At 41.8% G+C, this 17,512-nt stretch overlaps 1 protein-coding gene across 4 annotated transcripts in view; it reads right to left on the bottom strand.

The window, feature by feature from the left end:
* Positions 1-9,467: 9,467 nt before the first annotated feature.
* The window catches only part of MYO5A (myosin VA), a 173,039-nt gene continuing 164,994 nt past the window's right edge, over positions 9,468-17,512 (bottom strand). For all 4 annotated transcript variants that reach the window (XM_075857988.1, XM_075857990.1, XM_075857987.1 and 1 more), the window contains 4 exons: positions 16,567-16,849; positions 15,214-15,388; positions 14,698-14,778; positions 9,468-11,331 (listed from right to left, as the gene is read on the bottom strand). In XM_075857988.1, coding sequence (XP_075714103.1) covers positions 11,179-11,331; positions 14,698-14,778; positions 15,214-15,388; positions 16,567-16,849 — 692 coding nt within the window. In that variant the 3' untranslated portion in view covers positions 9,468-11,178. The remainder of the gene's footprint in view (positions 11,332-14,697; positions 14,779-15,213; positions 15,389-16,566; positions 16,850-17,512) is intronic.

Here is a 17,512-nt window from a genome sequence, read left to right as displayed (position 1 = left end):
AGACTGAATACTGTCAAAGTCTTGGGGTATGTCCACACAGAGTATTTTCGGCCGTTTTCGGAAGCAGAACACGGCCGCGTAAATACACAGCCTGGACGTCATGTGTATTCAGAATCCTGACAGTTCTGAATCTTTTCTGTGAGATTCCAGCAAGCCACGCGTAATCTCGCGAGATTACGAGGTAAACGAGATTTCGTTTCCCTTGCTGGAAATCTCACAGAAAAGATTCAGAAGTCTCAGGATTGTGAATACACATGACGTCCAGGCTGGAGGTCATGTGTATTCATTATCAGGACACTTGTGTATGTGGCTGCACATCGTTCTAGTAAGAACACTATGTGCTGTGTAAATGAATGGAGAGGAGTGCATGATGCTGATTGGTCACTGATTCGTCAGCATCATACACTTCTATTCACAACGCCCAGCTAGTAAAACAAGTAAATACGCCCAGTTAAAAACACAATACACGCCCAGTTGGCCATACGAAAAAAAACACACCCAGTTGTCCATTTCAAAGCTCATTTGCATAAATATAAAATTGCTCATAACTTGGCCAAAAATGAACGTTTTTCAAAAAAAACAAAACGTTACTGTTATCTACATCTACTGGTCACTATCCATGGATCATTTTATTATTCATTTTCCCCATTATTACATCATCCTATTATGACCTGTTGCACTCCGCCCAGCTTACATATACCCTGATGTACTCCACATAGCTTACATATACCCTGATGTACTCCGCACAGTTTACATATACCCTGATACACTCCGCCCAGCTAACATATACCCTGATGAACTCCACCCAGCTTACATATACCCTGATGTACTCCGCCCAGCTTACATATACCGTTGTACTCCGCCCAGCTTACATATACCCAGATGTACTCCGCACAGCTTACATATACCCTGATGTACTCCGCACAGCTTACATATACCCTGATGTACTCCGCACAGCTTACATATACCCTGTTGTACTCCGCCCAGCTTACATATACCCTGATGTACTCCGCACAGCTTACATATACCCTGATGTACTCCGCCCAGCTTACATATGCCCCCACACTAAACAAAACTACTACCAAGCAAAATCTGCGCTCCAAAAGCCAAATGGCGCTCCTTCTGGGCCTGGCAGTGTGCCCAAACAGCAGTTTATGACCACATATGAGGTATTACCGTACTCTGGAGAACCGCTTAACAATTTATGGGGCGTATGTCTCTAGTGGTACAAGCTGGGCCCAACACATTGGGCACTGAAATAGCATATCTGTGGAAAATGTCAATTTTCAATCTGCAACATACACTGTGCACTAATTTCTGCAAAACTTTTGGGGGTCAAAATGCTCACTACACTTCTAGATGAATTCCTTGAGGGGTGTAGTTTCCTAAATGGGGTCACTTCTCGGGAGTTTTCACTGTACTGGTACCTCAGCGCAATGCAACATGGCGTCAAAAACTAATTTTGTAAATCTCCACTCCAAAAACGAAATTGCACTTTTTCAGTTTAGACCCTTGCCGTATGTCCAAATAGCCGTTTACAACCACATATGGGGTATTTCCGTACTCAGGAGAAATTGTGTAACACATTTTGGGGTGTCTTTTCTCCTGTATTCCTTGTGGAAATGAAAAATTCTGAGCTAAATCGACAGGTTATTGGAAAAAAAAAATTTTCCCATTTTCACCGACCAATTCTAATAAAATCTATAAAACACCTGAGGGCTCAAAATGCTCACTACACCTCTAATTTAATTCTTTCAGGGGTATAGTCTCCAAATTGGGATCACACCTGGGGAATTTCTACTGTACTGGTACTTCAGGGACTCTGCAAATGCGACATGGCCCCCAGAAACCAATTCAGCAAAATCTGAGCTGCAAAATCCAAATGATGCTCCGCCCCTTCTGAGCCCTGCCGTGGGTTCAAACAGCAGCTTATTACCACATATGGGGTATTACCGTAATCAGGAGAAATTGCTTTACAAATGTTGAGGTGCTTTTTCTCCTTTATTCCTTATAAAAATTAGAAAATTGTTTTTTTTTCCAAAAAAAAGTCTTTTTTCATCTTCACAGACTAATTCCAATAAATTCAGCAAAAAACCTGTGGCGTCAAAATGCTAACTATACCACTAGAAAAATTCCTTGAGGGGTATAGTTTCCAAAATGGGGTCACTTTTGGGGGGATTCCACTGTTTAGGCCCCTCCAGGGCTTTGCAAACGTGACACGGCACCGAAAACCATTCCAGTAAAATCAGAGCTCCAAAATCCAAATGGGGGTCCTTCCCTTCTGAGCCCTGCTGTGGGTCCAAACAGCAGCTTATTACCACATATGGGGTATTTCCGTAATCGGGAGAAATTGCTTTACAAATGTTGGGGTGCTTTCTCTCCTTTATTTCTTGTAAAAATTAGAAATTTGTACGTTTTTCCAGAAAAAAAGTAGATTTTCATTTTCACAGACTAACTCCAGAAAATATAGCAAAATACCTGTGGGGGTCAAAATGCTAACTATACCCCTAGATAAATTCCCTGAGGGGTGTAGTTTAAAAAATGGGGGTCACTTTTGGGGGTTTCCACTGTTTTGGCACCACAAGACCTCTTCAAACCTGACATGGTACCTAAAATATATTCTGAAAAAGGAGGCCCCAAAATCCAAGAGGTGCTCCTTTGCTTCTGAGGCTTGTGTTTCAGTCCATTAGCGCACTAGGGCCACATGTGGGATATTTCTAAAAACTGCAGAATCTGGGCAATAAATATTGAGTTGCGTTTCTCTGGTAAAACCTTCTGTGGTATAGAAAAAAATTTATTACATAGGAATTTTGTAAAAAAAAATGAAATTTGAAAATTTCAGCTCTACTTTCCTTCAATTCCTGTAAAACGCCTAAAGGGTTGAAACACTTTCTCATTGCTGTTTTGGATACTTTGAGGGGTGCAGTTTTCAAAACGGGGTGTTTTATGGGGGTTTCTAATATATAGGGCACTCAAAACCACTTCAGAACTGAACTCGTCCCTGAAAAAATAGCTTTTTGAAATTTTCTTCAAAATATGAGAAGTTGCTGCTAAAGTTCTAAGCCTTGTAACGTCCTAGAAAAATAAAAGGATGTTCAAAAAACAATGCAAACATAAAGTAGACATATGGGAAATATAAAATAGTATGTATTTTGTGTGGTATTACTATCTGTTTTACAAGCAGATACATTTAAAATTGGAAAAATCATAATTTCTTCATATTTTCTCTAAATTTGTGTTTTTCACAAATAAGCAATGAATTTATCGACCAAATTTTTGCACTAACCTAAAGTACAATATGTCACGAGAAAACAATCTCAGAATCAATTGGATAGGTAAAAGCATTCCAGAGTTATTACCACATAAAGTGACACGTCAGATTTGAAAAAATGGGTCTGGTCCTCAAGGCCAAAATGAGCTGGGTACTCAAGGGGTTAAACACCATTTTGACACAGAAATCAGAAAGTTAGGTAGATTATAGGTAAAGTACGAAAGGACGGGCAGCTGTTTGTTAAAGCAAGTCTATGGACATGTCCTACAATTTTCACATATCCTAATTTCTGGACAACCACTTTAAAAGAAACAAACAATATATACCAACCAACTTCTGTTTTAATGTAAAAGCCCATAACAGAGACGAGCCTGTCAATAGTGTTCTCCAGTCCCTTATGTAGTAACCTCTGTACCTAACATAATGGACATCCAATACAGAGGCTTCTCTAGTGTTTGAGGCAGAATTTAAACTCCGTGTGAACAGGGCCTTAGAGTGCATTAAAGTACACACCAACTGTTAAAACACAAACCTTACAGTTAAAACAAACAATGAATTGTACGAACTGTTGAACGGTTAGAAGCATCTTCTACAGCATTGGTAAATAAAAGAGAAACCACTTGCACAGAGCAAATACAGGATAAATCACAATTGTTCTCACTTGTATACTCACTAAATGGTCCATTCAGACGTATATACGTTTTTACCGCGCTTATGTGCTGCGTAAATGAGCAGAAAAAAACCTCAGAAATTGACCTGCAGTGCGTTTTATTTAATCCGCAGCATGTCAATTGTATTTGTGTAATCGCTGCTTTGGCCTTGTGCGTTTTCCCCATTGAATTCAATAAGGAGGTAAAACCCGCAACAAATAGATGTTGTGTTTTTTGCAGCGGAAATGCTTAAACCCAGAATTCGGATCTTCTTCGTCCGGGCCGGCCTCCTGGGATGATGTTTCTTCCCATGTGACCGCCGCAAGCCAACCACAGGCTGCAGCCGTCACATGGGATGAAACGTCATTCCAGGAGGCCATGCTGCAGGATGTCAGAGGTTATGTGTTTTTTCTTTTTTTTAACATGCAGTTTTCTACAGCGGACATCCTGGCCGAAAAACTGCACAATTTGGTGTGGTATTCCGGTCGGAATTGCCTGCGGCCACCAGGGCGGATTAGCGGTGTACTTTCATGCAGCGTATCTGCCCTGTGTGATCTTACCCTTAGGGTATATTCCCACAGTGCTGTTTTTTTTTTAGCAAGTAGGAGGGGCTACAAAAGATGAATCTTTCCCATGTACTTTCCCTCCTGGTTGTGGCTTTAAATACTGCATCAGAAACTGTACCGTGTGAATAAGGCCTAAAGGAGACCCATGAAACAAGAGAACTGCAATCAATAGGGCAAGGCCACACAGAGCGGCCTTACAAGTTCGTGACACGGCCAAGACACGGCCACTGGCACCATGTTCGGCACGGCAAAGATCGGGAATGCTTTGGCTCTTGGAGCACTATGAGTCTCAGCAATCAAACCAACTTAGAGTCTAAACGGATTCAATCAGATCCACAACAGGCAGTGCTTAGTGGTATGATGAGATAAGTGTATGTACAATAGTAAAGGTAGAAAAGGTCCACGGCACTCGCCATTCAGTAGATTCATTTATTTTTGCGGCAAAACAGGTAAAAACAGTATGGATGTCGAGCTCAAGCCTTGTATAATACACCAAGTATAATAGTGTAAACATGGAGTATTCAAAACAGATAAAAAAAAATAATATTGATAGAAAATATGACCAGTAAGACCCTGTTCACACAAGGGATTTTGCAGGCAGAAAAAATCTGCCTCGACATTCCTTCAGGAATTTTGAGGCAGATTTTGACCTGCCCATGCTTTTTCGCTGCGATTTTTGCTGTGTTTTTTCGCCCGCAGCCATTTAGGACTTTTAATGGATGGTCAAAGGCAGAGCCACGGAAAGATAGGACAAAGGATTAAAACCGACCAGGAAAAAACCACCTCTGCCTTCCATTGAAATCAATGTGACGCGATTACTGACGTCTTATGGTGCTGATTCTGACGAGATTTCGGCACCAAAATTCAGCACCAAAAGACTGTGTGAACTGGCCCTAACAAGCGTGAAAAAACGGTCAGACCTCCAACACCAGAAAAACCAAATTATAAGCTTTCATCTGTGATAAGACAATCAGATCCACTATTTTACTTAGGCCCCATGTATGCGACACTGCCGTAATCGCGGTCCATGATTACGGACACGGACAGCCACGGACAATCATCCGCATTTAAAGGCCGTGCTCCCATTATAAAGAATGTGACCACGGTCCGCTAATTTAAAAAAATAGGACAAGTCCTATATTTTATGGATGCTTTCAACGGCACGGACACATTCCAGTAAATTACGGGGAGTCCGTGGGCCATAGAAATGAATGGATCAGTATTTTGATCCGCAATTACGGTCCAAAATTGCGGCCATGTGTATGGGGCCTAAGTGGGGAAAAAAAATCCACTGGTGTTTCTGCCCATCTTTCCTGTGATAAAATAAGTCAACACAAAGGATGTGTAGTGCTGAAGTCATCTGAGAGTTGAAGTAGACAGTACATATATGTATGGCACCGAAGAAATGAAAGACCCTGGACAATATCTGGAGAGGTTGGCGATTTGTTGTTGAATAAAGACATCATGAACGCTGGTAAGTTCTATCAAGTTTTAACACATCATACAATACACTCTGGAAAATGTTTGATTGGGGAAAAAAAAAAGTCTACGGTAAGATACCACCACCAAGTACACAGAACAATGGACCGGCCACTGAGACACCAGTGAGTGTAATTGCCATTACTTGGATAGAAGTAGAAAATCCTCCCAACTTCTAAAACTGAACTTTGAAGAAATATGAATTAATTTGTACTTAATGGCGGTGTTGAATGGAATTTAATATAGTTTGGTCACTTGCGCATGTACAGCTACAGGTAGAAGAATCTCCTGCATCTGCGCAGGCACCAGAAGAGTTTAGCTATAGTTCAGTGCCTGCACAGAAGCAGATACAGCCAAGCAAGCTGTCGCGTGGGTAAATCACATGACGATCGCCATATTGCACCCTATAGATGTGGAGACTGTTGTCCTCCAATGTTTACACAAAGCATACATGGCAGCGGCGGGCCTTCAACTGCAGAGCTGGTGTAAGATATAGCAAGGTATAGTTCCACCACTTAATGACTTACGGAAGATTAGGAAATTTTCCTATAAAGCGGCCGAACCCTTTGAAAAAAAAAATGGCGGCTTTCAACTGTATTGACTAATGTTAATCAAGTGGAAAAAAAAAAAGCGCAAAACACCACACCATATTCTTAATTTTTTTTTTATTTTCTTTTCCAATTTGCAGTGAGTAAGTTACAGTGTTAATGATGCAAACATTTGCTAAGCACTAGACTTGTTAGCACTTCGACTTTAGTGTATTACTTGGACACCTTTTAACAATTTATCTCCATTATATTTTAATATAGGTTACACATGTAAGTAAGAAACCTGTCCTCTTAGTTAATTCAGTAAGGAACATTATACACCTTGATGTTATTGACCGTGACAAATTATAGAAAGTGCGTAGTTATCAGTATTACCATGACTACAATATATCCATGCTAAAGAAGCTGTGACTTTTGCCTAAGAAGTTTATTAAAAAGGTATTTTTCTATTTACCCACATATAATGATTACCAATTCCCCAGTACATAATGTTCTGAGCAGCCGAATGACAGCATTTTCCTACATATCCAATACAATTGTACAGAAGGGCTCCTGAGATTATACAGCATGTGGAAATATCGTTCTCTCAGTGAAACTATATGGTCAGTGTCTCGGAGAGCACACAAAAGTCATCCAGAAAGACTTCTGTAAAGAGTGTATTTCATTAGAATAACTGCACCAGTGACCAGTGCCACCAGATGTATTATAAATTCTCTACACGAAAACAGAACCATTTGAATTTTGGGAAATGTGCAAGATGCCCAAATAGAGCTGGGTTCTAAACAGGCCTCAAAGTTACAACTGGAGGGCCAAAATGTAGAGTGCACTTTAAGGTTATGGCTACATGGCGAGTGTGGCCATATCCAAAGATCGCTGTGTCCCCCTGCCCACATCGCAGGTAATGAAAGTCAATGTGGTTGCTTTGCGATCTGCAATTTGTCGTTACCGCGACACCACAGTAGCAAGAATTCCAAACCTGCTGGACTTCTTGCAACTGTGGTGTTGTGGTCACGCAACTTGCAAATCACAAAGACCATATTGACTGTTCATAACCTGCGATGAAGGTAGGGCGACACAGCGATTTTTGGATACGCAACCTATGTCACGGTTAAAATTGTTGTGTAGCCCTAGTTTTGAGGTGCTTCCTTGTCTTTGGGAAGTTTTTCAACCCCCCCAGAAGCTATAGGAAATTACACTGTTCATTTCATCAATAAAGACTGGTGCCAGTCATTGGACAATACAGCCATGTGACATGGCGTCACTATGGATAAAACGCAACAACAGAGGCTCAATAAATAAATGAGACCAACAGAAGACAACAGGTGAAAATTTTTAGTAAATATAACACAATCTTTTTTTTTTATTCCTTACGGCTTGACACTCACTAAAGCCCAGGGAACCTTTTGGGATATGCCATTAGACTTGTTCAATGCCCTTACTGCTTCAAATTAATTTATGGGGCAGGGAGTTCTTTTGCCACTGGCATAGATGCATCATGCTATTTGTATATGGTAAAATCAAGACTGTGGCCTAAATAATCTGCGTACTGTGTAGGGTAGTCCAACAAAAGGTGTACATGCATAATGTTGGAAAGCCCTTTCTATGTAAAGGAAAGTCAGATTACCAAAAACTATCTGGATAGCAGAATACAGCAAACTACAAAATGTGTAGATAGAGACAGAAAGTGGAGGAGTCATGCTTTAAAGAGGCTCTGTCACCAGATTATAAGTGCCCTATCTCCTACATAATGTGATCGGCGCTGTAATGGAGATAACAGCAGTGGGTTTTATTTTGAAAAACTATCATTTTTGACCAAGTTATAAATAATTTTAGATTTATGCTAATTAGTTTAATAGACAACTCGGCGTGTTTTTACTTTTTACCAAGTGGGTGTTGTAAAGAAGTGTATGAGGCTGACCAATCAGTGACCAATCAGTGTCATACACTTCTCATTGTTCCAGCCCAGCTTCTTTCACTGCACTATCATGCTGGAACAATGAGAAGTGTATGATGCTGATTGGTCAGCATCATACACTTCTCTTCACAACGTTGTCTATTAAGAAACTAATTCGCATAAATCTAAAAATTTTTGTTTAGAACTTGGTCAAAAATTATCATTTTTCAAAATAAAAACCACTGTTCTCTATATTACACCGATCTGATTATGTAGGAGATAGGGCACTTATAATCTGGTGACAGAGCCTCTTTAAATTCTGTAAGCTGAACTAGAAAAGAAAAAAAAATAATCAGGTATGAACAACATATTTCCTTTTGGTCTGCCATAGTTATCCATAATGTAGTATATATCAATACATTGGAATAGTTGTCATCCATAAGATCAACAGCTGTGGCAAAGAAGGCAATTCAAGGAAGCATCAGTTGAGAAAATAAAAGAAAGCGCCTAATATATTCCCCCCAGCTTTTCAAACCCCAGTTTTCTACTAACTTACATCGCTGGAAAATGTGCAAACATATTAAAAGGTGCACACCTCTTAATATATTTGGCTGTCCGTCCCACAGAAATGCAAGGCTACGCCTGATATGTGCAGGTGTAGATTTGTTGGATAACCCACACCTGTTTCTGGCGTAAATCTGTTACTGCGATGGAGGAGACGCCCCCTTTTTTTTTTTTTTCTTCTTCACTAGAGCCACTCCTTTTCTCATCACTTTCGGAAAGTGGCGAGAAAGGTAAACTCTAGAATGCGCCAAATTCAGCAGCTTTTTTACGCCAGAAAGCTGGCATAAACCTTTTCATAGGTTCCCTCCACTCTCTCATCCCTGGCCTCCAGAATGATTTAATCCGCATAGTAGTAGCAAGATCGCGAAAAGCATCGTATTTGGGAAAAGGGTTCCAATAAATAATAGGTACGCTGAACAGAAAATGTTTTTAATAACAAAACAAAAACAACAAAAACACAAAACCTTGATATAAAGAAACACAGCACATATAGGATTTTGTAGGCATGTAAGCGCTTTAATGGGACAAGCAGAAAAGAAGACCAAAACCACCCTAAGGAGGATAAAAAGAGCCCTGCTTTAAATCAGGCCAAACACATGGGGACCTGCCCTATTCTGAGCAATACAAGCTCCATCATCACAAAAATAATGGTAAAAATCCATTTAGAGCCATTTTAGATTCCAGAGTGTGGAAAAGAATATTGGACTATGACTTTTTCCATAGTAATCTTCCAGCATTCAGCCCTCTGTACTCTGAAGAGGAGTCACTTTATTCTGCAAAGACATTTTACCTACATGACAAATAAATATTTGGTCAAAAAACTATATGGGCAAAAAAAAAAATAAAGAAAAAAATTCTGTTCTTTGCCCACAGTGTTGGACCTTTTGATAAATACAATATTTTATTTTTGCACAGATATATTCTATTGGTGAACATGAGCTTTGTACTGTATAGAAAATTCCAAAACATGAAAGATTTTGAGTAAGTTCTACCAAACAAGGATCCAGTTCTTCTGTAGTCTTAAATAAGGAACAAAAAAAGGTTAGAGATGTAATGATGAATATTTTACTACAGTGCTCTGATCAGGCTATATGATGGAATACAAAGTGGACTTGCTTTACATAACAATCTAGTGCAATAGTTTCTCCAACGTGCGCAAAACTGTACCCCAATACGGAACGGTCTCCTTTAGTACATACGGATTCATAGCAGAATATGTGCAACTACAGGGCAGTGCCTACTTTAAACCAGTTACGCACTAGGAAATCACTCCGGTAGCACAAGCTTGGGATGTACCACGTCCCTAATATAATGGACATAAATAAAAATAATGCACAAAACATCAGCATGAAATCTAGCAAAGAAAACACAGCAAACATCATTGTAACCATCAGCTGCAAATAATACTGTGTTGAACTGAAACACTCAAATATGACTTAAAAAATACATGAAGGACTAAACACGATTATTATGAGATCCTATTTGTTCTTTAAGGCTTTTTAAATATTTTATTTAATTAAAAACAGCATTTTATTATCGACTATCCTTATGTGCTGCCTCTTCCTTTATTACAGGTAAATAAGAATTGTGGCTCACCCTAAGAAATATCACATTGAACTGTAAACATACTGGATAATAAAGAGATGAGGATTTTTATTTGTAGTGCCGAATACGGATATTAGAACATCAGAAGAACACAAAACACAGCAGCACATTAATATGCATAGTAAACCACGGTGCTAAGAAACATCTACGTTACACGGTAAGCTGAGATTTTCCAATACTTTTATAGAAATGCTTTTTATTTCCCTAACTTAAATAATGATGCGGTTTGGCTATTGTATGCGTATACAGTGATGTACACACCCATAGCGATTAAATAGACTATCACTAGCCTAACACAATAAGCCACACCTTCCTTCTCACCTATATATATTCTCTTCTATAAAACACATTTCCTGCTTCTCTTATCGGGAAGGCAGCAGTTACTATTCCTAGGACATCTTACATCTGGTTGAAGACCAAGGCAAGTCCCCAAAACTGAAGGCGGCAAAGACAATTTGAGTTAATGGACGTGGTCCACCTGTCTAGCAGTCTCTTATACACGATGTACAACTCACAGGAGACGTGTGACTTTTAGTATCTAAGGATGCGGAGGTGTATTCCAGAATGCTTCCAGTGTTACTTAGAGGTCCGAGTGATTTATTTACACGCGTGAGATGAATCCTAGGCCGAGACTGCCAGGGATCTGAATGGTTTCTAAAGCAAGGGATGATGGGTTGAATGGGAAGGTGACAGGAAAGATGTGCTTGGCATCCATTAGCAGCTGAGGGGCGTCTTTCCGGTCCCTTAGACGCAACTGAAAGTAAAAAAAAAATATATATATATTAGTTATACGCTTTTCATAATAAAAAAAACAAAAAGGTATCTCACTTTCCTCTGAAACGTGTTTATATAAAAGGATCTTGATTTTGTCCTCACACTGGTAAAAGCCTAATTTCACTTTTCTGTAATCTAAGAACAATAAAGGTCCTTGCTCTATGCAGCTGTGTATTTACACCTCAGACCCCCCCTCCCCCTTCTGTATGTTCCGATGCCTCCTTGTGCCCAGCCGTTAATAACTTCCTGTATCGGTGACTATATGGTCTATAGGTGTAAATTAGTCACAATATCCAAGGTCTCTGGCCGTGCCAGTCGAAGTAGGACATCACGGCTCAGTTATCACGTTGTCATTGTGTGATGCTGTTAACATTTATAGTATTTCCTATGCTAACTCCCAAGTGGCTCATGACAGCGCTGCTCCATTGTCATAACCAGCTCGGGCTTCTAATGCAGTCTAGTAGAAAACAGCAGGGGATATTCCTAAGGACTCCATAAGTCTTCCGTTTTTGTCTGGAGTATACTTTAAAGGGTAACTAAACTCTTAACAAACTTCTGACATGTCATAGTGACATGTCAGAAGTTTTGATTGGTGGGGATCCGAGCACTGAGACCCCCACCAAATCGCTAAAACTAAGCAGCTCAAGCGCTCGTGTGAGCTCTTAGTGTCTATTTGGCTTTTACCGGAAATGAATGAGCCCATACACCGATACATTTATTTTCGGAAAAAGCCGAACAGACACGAAGCGGCTAAGTGCTCACACGAGCCCTTCAACTGCTTCGTTTTAGTGATTGGTGGGGGTCTCAGAGCTTGGACCCCCACCAATCAAAACTTCTGACATGTCACAAGTTTGTTAAACATTTAGTTACCCTTTAGGGTAGGTTCACACGGCGGGGGTCCGTAACGGCTGAAATTACGGGGATGTTTCAGCCTGAAAACATCCCCGTAAATTCAGCCGTACCGGCATGTGCAGGCGCTTGAACGCCGCGCCAATTACGGCCGTAATTAGCGCTGCTATTCATTGGAGTCAATGAATAGCGGCTCCAATTACGGCCAAAGAAGTGACAGGTCACTTCTTCTACGCGGGCGTCTATTTACGCGCCGTCATTTGACAGCGGCGCGTAAATATACGCCTCGTGTGAACAGACAAACGTCTGCCCATTGCTTTCAATGGGCAGATGTTTGTCAGCGCTATTGAGGCGCTATTTTCAGACGTAATTCGGGGCAAAAACACCCGAATTACGTCCGTAAATAGGCCGTGTGAACATACCCTTAAGGGTGCGTTCAGGTATGTCAGTTGCATCAGAATCAGTTTTTTTGTCTCTGTGATTACAACGGATGCAAAAACTGATGCAAAAATGTATCAGTTGCCTTTAGACTTTTTCACGAAAATTGTCATCAGTTTGGTCCACAAAATGGTAGTCTAGGCTCTGAAAATGTGCACCTGTAGATAGTGCCACACACATCCCTGTATATAGTGCCACACACCCCCTGTAGCTAATGCCGCATAGGCCTCTGTAGATAGTGCCACACCCCCTGTAAATATCGCAGTGCCCTTTTGATAGTGCCACACACATCCCTGTATATAGTGCCACACACCCCCTGTAGCTAATGCCGCATAGCCCTCTGTAGATAGTGCCACACCCCCTGTAAATACCGCAGTGCCCTGTTGATAGTGCCACACACATCCCTGTATATAGTGCCACACACCCCCTTTAGATAATACGACAGTGCCCTCTTTAGATAGTTCCAACACCCCCCTGTATATAGTGCCAAAACCCCCTGTATATAGTGCCAAAACCCCCTGTATATAGTGCCAACACCCCCCTGTACATCATGCCGCAGTACCCCCTGTAGATAGTGTCACACAGCCCCCCTGTAGATAGCGCCACACAGCTCCCTTGTAGGTAGCGCCACACAACCCCCTTGTAGGTAGCGCCACACAGCCCCCTTGTAGGTAGCGCCACACAGCCCCCTTGTAGGTAGCGCCACACAGCCCCCTTGTAGGTAGCGCCACACAGCCACCTTGTAGGTAGCGCCACACAGGCCCCTTGTAGGTAGCGCCACACAGGCCCCTATGTAGGCAGCGCCACACAGGCCCCTATGTAGGCAGTGCCACATAGGCCCAAATGTAGGCAGCGCCACACAGGCCCAAATGTAGACAGCGCCACACAGCCCTCTTGTAGGCAGCGCCACACAGCCCCCTTGTAGGTAGCGCCACACAGCCCCCTTGTAGGTAGCGCCACACAGCCCCCTTGTAGGTAGCGCCACACAGCCCCCTTGTAGGTAGCGCCACACAGCCCCCTCGTAGGTAGCGCCACACAGCCCACTTGTAGGTAGCGCCACACAGCCCACTTGTAGGTAGTGCCACACAGCCCACTTGTAGGTAGTGCCACACAGCCCACTTGTAGGTAGTGCCACACAGACCACTTGTAGGTAGTGCCACACAACCCACAGTCCCCTTGAAGGTAGTGCCACACAGCCCACATGTAGATAGCACCCCCTCCCCCTTCCTGCAGATAGCCTGTAGCTCCCTGAAGGAGCGAAATTCCCCTTTGGCCGGGGATTCCGCTCCTGGAGTCCTCCCCTTCATGTCTCTGTTCATATATGGACAGTGACATCAGGGGCAACTCCTGAAGCGGAATCCCCGTACACAGCGTTGCCGACGCTGTGACCGGGGATTGCACTCCAGAAGAAGCCCGTCTGTGTCCATATATGGACATTGACGTCACTGACTTATCTTGGAGTGGAATCCCCGGTCACAGAGTCGGTAACGATGTGGATGGGGATTCCGCTTCAGGAGTTTCCCCTGATGTCACTGTCCATATATGGAAGCAGAGCGCTCGAGGAGTGGAAACCCCGGCCACACGGGGATTCCACTCCTTCAGGGAGCTACAGTGGCGCTAGTAGATAGCAGAGCAGGGAGATACCTGACCGGGGATTCCGCTCCTTGCTCATATCCACCTTCCTGCCGGGTGCTGCAGGAAGGTGGATTCGGCAGCACCCGGCGTTCATCCGGTCACCATTAAAATAGATAGGCTACGGCCCCGCAACTCCCCGAGAGCCGGAACCAAAAACCGCTGCAGGTAAAGTTTTTAGATCCGGCTCCCAGGGAGGTCCAGCGCTGTATGGCGCCACAACGGATGTACTCTGTGCCATAAACTATGGGATTCGTTCTAGCATCAGTTTGCCCTTGGCTTTTCTTCAACACACCGGAGGTAAACTGAAGCGGACGCCGGACATATGTGAACGGCCCCTAAGGCAACAGTTTGTGTTCATTGACCTCTAATATTAAATGTAACTCATCTTACTGTGGATATAAGAGGAAGACGGTGCATACTTTACCTGTATGTTGCGTATAAATGATACCAGTACCCTCTCCTCAAATTCATTTACAGGAGTATAAAGATTCAACACCTTCACAATCTGTAAAGACAGAAAAACATCTTATATTATACATTTGATGGCTCACATATATAGCAAAGGCCACGAAGCTGCAAGTTTATTACAAAGTAATGCTGGTCATCCTTCATAGACTATGGTCAGTACAAACATATTATGATACATGATTATATGGCGTTTTTTGTTTTTAAAGAAGACTCCCACATACGAACGCTGAATGTTCACCTAGTAGTTCTACTGTATTGTTCCTCCATTACTTAGATTGTATGCTCATTTGCACAAGTCCATCTTCCCCACGTGCCTTCTCTCGCTATACATTTTCTGAAGTTTGTAGTTTGCACCCTCTATTATGAGGCGTACAAGGCTGCCTAATACTGTATGTTTGTAACATATAGGCAAATAAAAAGTATTCCTTTTCCTGAAACATATAAAACTAAGCGGTTATTCTCATTTGATCACCTGGGCAGTAGTCAGAGCATTGCACATTGAGCAGATAGCCTCTGCGTCCTCATCAGTTTTCTTCTTTACTTGCAACAACTGTGCAGCCTGAATTAAGGGTTCGAGGGTCTCCTTAGCCCCACTGTTCATCAGATTCTTGTCACGCAGCCATTCTTCTAGCTGGCTCACATTGTACCTGTAGATAGATGTATACAAAAGATCAATATTTCAGTAATCTCTGCATAGATTGCCAATGGAAGCTCCAGTGGTCTGACCAGTAACTCAATTCTCCTGAACCTAAATCTAAATGTAACAATCCTAAGCACCAAACACACTAATGGCACATGTTCTAGAGTCATTCCTTTAAATTATTGTCACCGTCCCTCCACTCGAATGTCCCATTCATGCAACAACCATGGCAAACATATGCCAAATAACTTATTACCTATAATGGACTACTATAATAAAGCATATTAAGACTGATCAACTCACAGATTGAATCCCGCTCTATAACAATATATTACAATTACTATCTCATGCATGCTTTTAACCAGTGTAACTAACCAGAACGAAAAAAAAACAACTTCTAAATTGAGAGCCATGACCTTTGACGGGAAGCTATTTAAGCACTTTGTTTTATAGATGTTTACTGCATGGAACGGCTCGGTCTTCTGAACTCGTTTCTCCAGAATATTCTATAGTAGCTGCAACTATGGATACTAGTAGATGCAAACATGGTTTATATCCCTATCCCTCTCTATATACCATTGACAATTAAGCTTATTTCTTGGGAAGAGAGTGTTAGGAATTGATAAACTATTTCTAAATGGTACAATATTATACATGGTACTATACTTGATCTGCAGCGGTGATATGTGAAAAATCAAGGACATATTCGATGATGATGATTATTTTTTTTTTTTTTTTTGCTATATCCAACAAAGCGACATCAGGGCTGCAAACAAAAGGTAAAACAGAAATATGCCAACAGAAACCTGTAAGTAATTCTCAACGTCTGTGACCCCCACTGATCACTGAACAAGCCATTAACCCATTCAGCTCCCTATGGCTTCTTTTGAAGACAGGCCACAGGCTAATGTAACGTCTATGAGCTGTAATTGAAGAGTCCGAGGCGCTCATCAGGGAACTTTGCCCCGTTGTTTTTTATTTAGCTTCGTCAGGCACGAAGACGACAAACCATTAGAATACAGTGTATGGCTTGCCCTTGTTACTGCTAAAAAAAGTAAACAGGAGCTGAACAGGCATGATATACAAACGTTTATACAAATACGCTTTCATTTTTTGCTGGAAGATCGTTTTCTCTCACATGGAAATGTGTTCCTGAAATCGGTTATGTGTGACAATGGTCCTCACCTTATCTGCATCCCTTTGCTCCATGAACACATGTCCTTCCTGAGTAGCAGATTATTAAGTGTTACAGCGCCAATAATGTAGAACATCTGCTTCACCACCTGCTTGATCAGTTCTGGATCCATTCCATGCTGACAGAGTATGGAATGAAACGTGTTCAATTGCCTCACTATGGAGTCCAAGGTATATGTTCCTTCATCCGCTATACTGGATGTCCTCTTTCTCAAACCCGTGGGTTTCACTCCTGAGACACCTTGAATAGTCTCGTGCTCCAACATTCCAGAAACTGCAGCACATAGAAAAAACAATACTTACTGGACAATTATATGACCTGTTCAACATGACCAACTTTGATCCTCATAATTTAATTCAGCAAAATTGTAATTCTTTAAAGGAGTTCCACAATAATGTAACATAAGGTAACGAAATACTAAAACAAAGTACTTACACTCTATAGTATACTAAAGTATGAGCATGCAATGTGCTTTGATTTTGTCGCCCTATTTGTGATTAGTGTGGAGCTCCTTTAAGAAGTCCTGCCCTAAGCAGGTGTATGTACTGACCACCACTAGGCTCCTGCATATATTTTGTATTTGGTTGACCCTCATGTTTACTTCAGAAAGATGGCATAACTAGTTATTTTCCATTTTGAGTTTAGAGAAATTTTCCACCAAAAACATTTTTCCCTAATAAACGTGCTGACCGGTCACCTGATGATCCATCAACCCATGGACACCTGACACTCTGCCCACTCATGGGCATCCAGGTGTACAATTGGTGGGGAATCAGGTATAGTGGGCAGACCAATCATTGAATGGCCACACGTGGTCACATAGTGTGAAGGGGGCCACAAAAGAGAACATGCACTAGTATGAACTTCTACTTCTTTATGGAAAAGCCTATGTATACAGCTCTGCCTGATGCAGACATCACAAGGGGGTATAGTGTC

The sequence above is a fragment of the Rhinoderma darwinii genome, chromosome 3 (genome assembly GCF_050947455.1).
Source record: "Rhinoderma darwinii isolate aRhiDar2 chromosome 3, aRhiDar2.hap1, whole genome shotgun sequence".
NCBI lineage: Eukaryota > Metazoa > Chordata > Amphibia > Anura > Rhinodermatidae > Rhinoderma > Rhinoderma darwinii.
The sequence above is the reverse complement of the archived record's forward strand: the minus strand, read 5'-3'. Positions and strand labels throughout refer to the sequence as shown.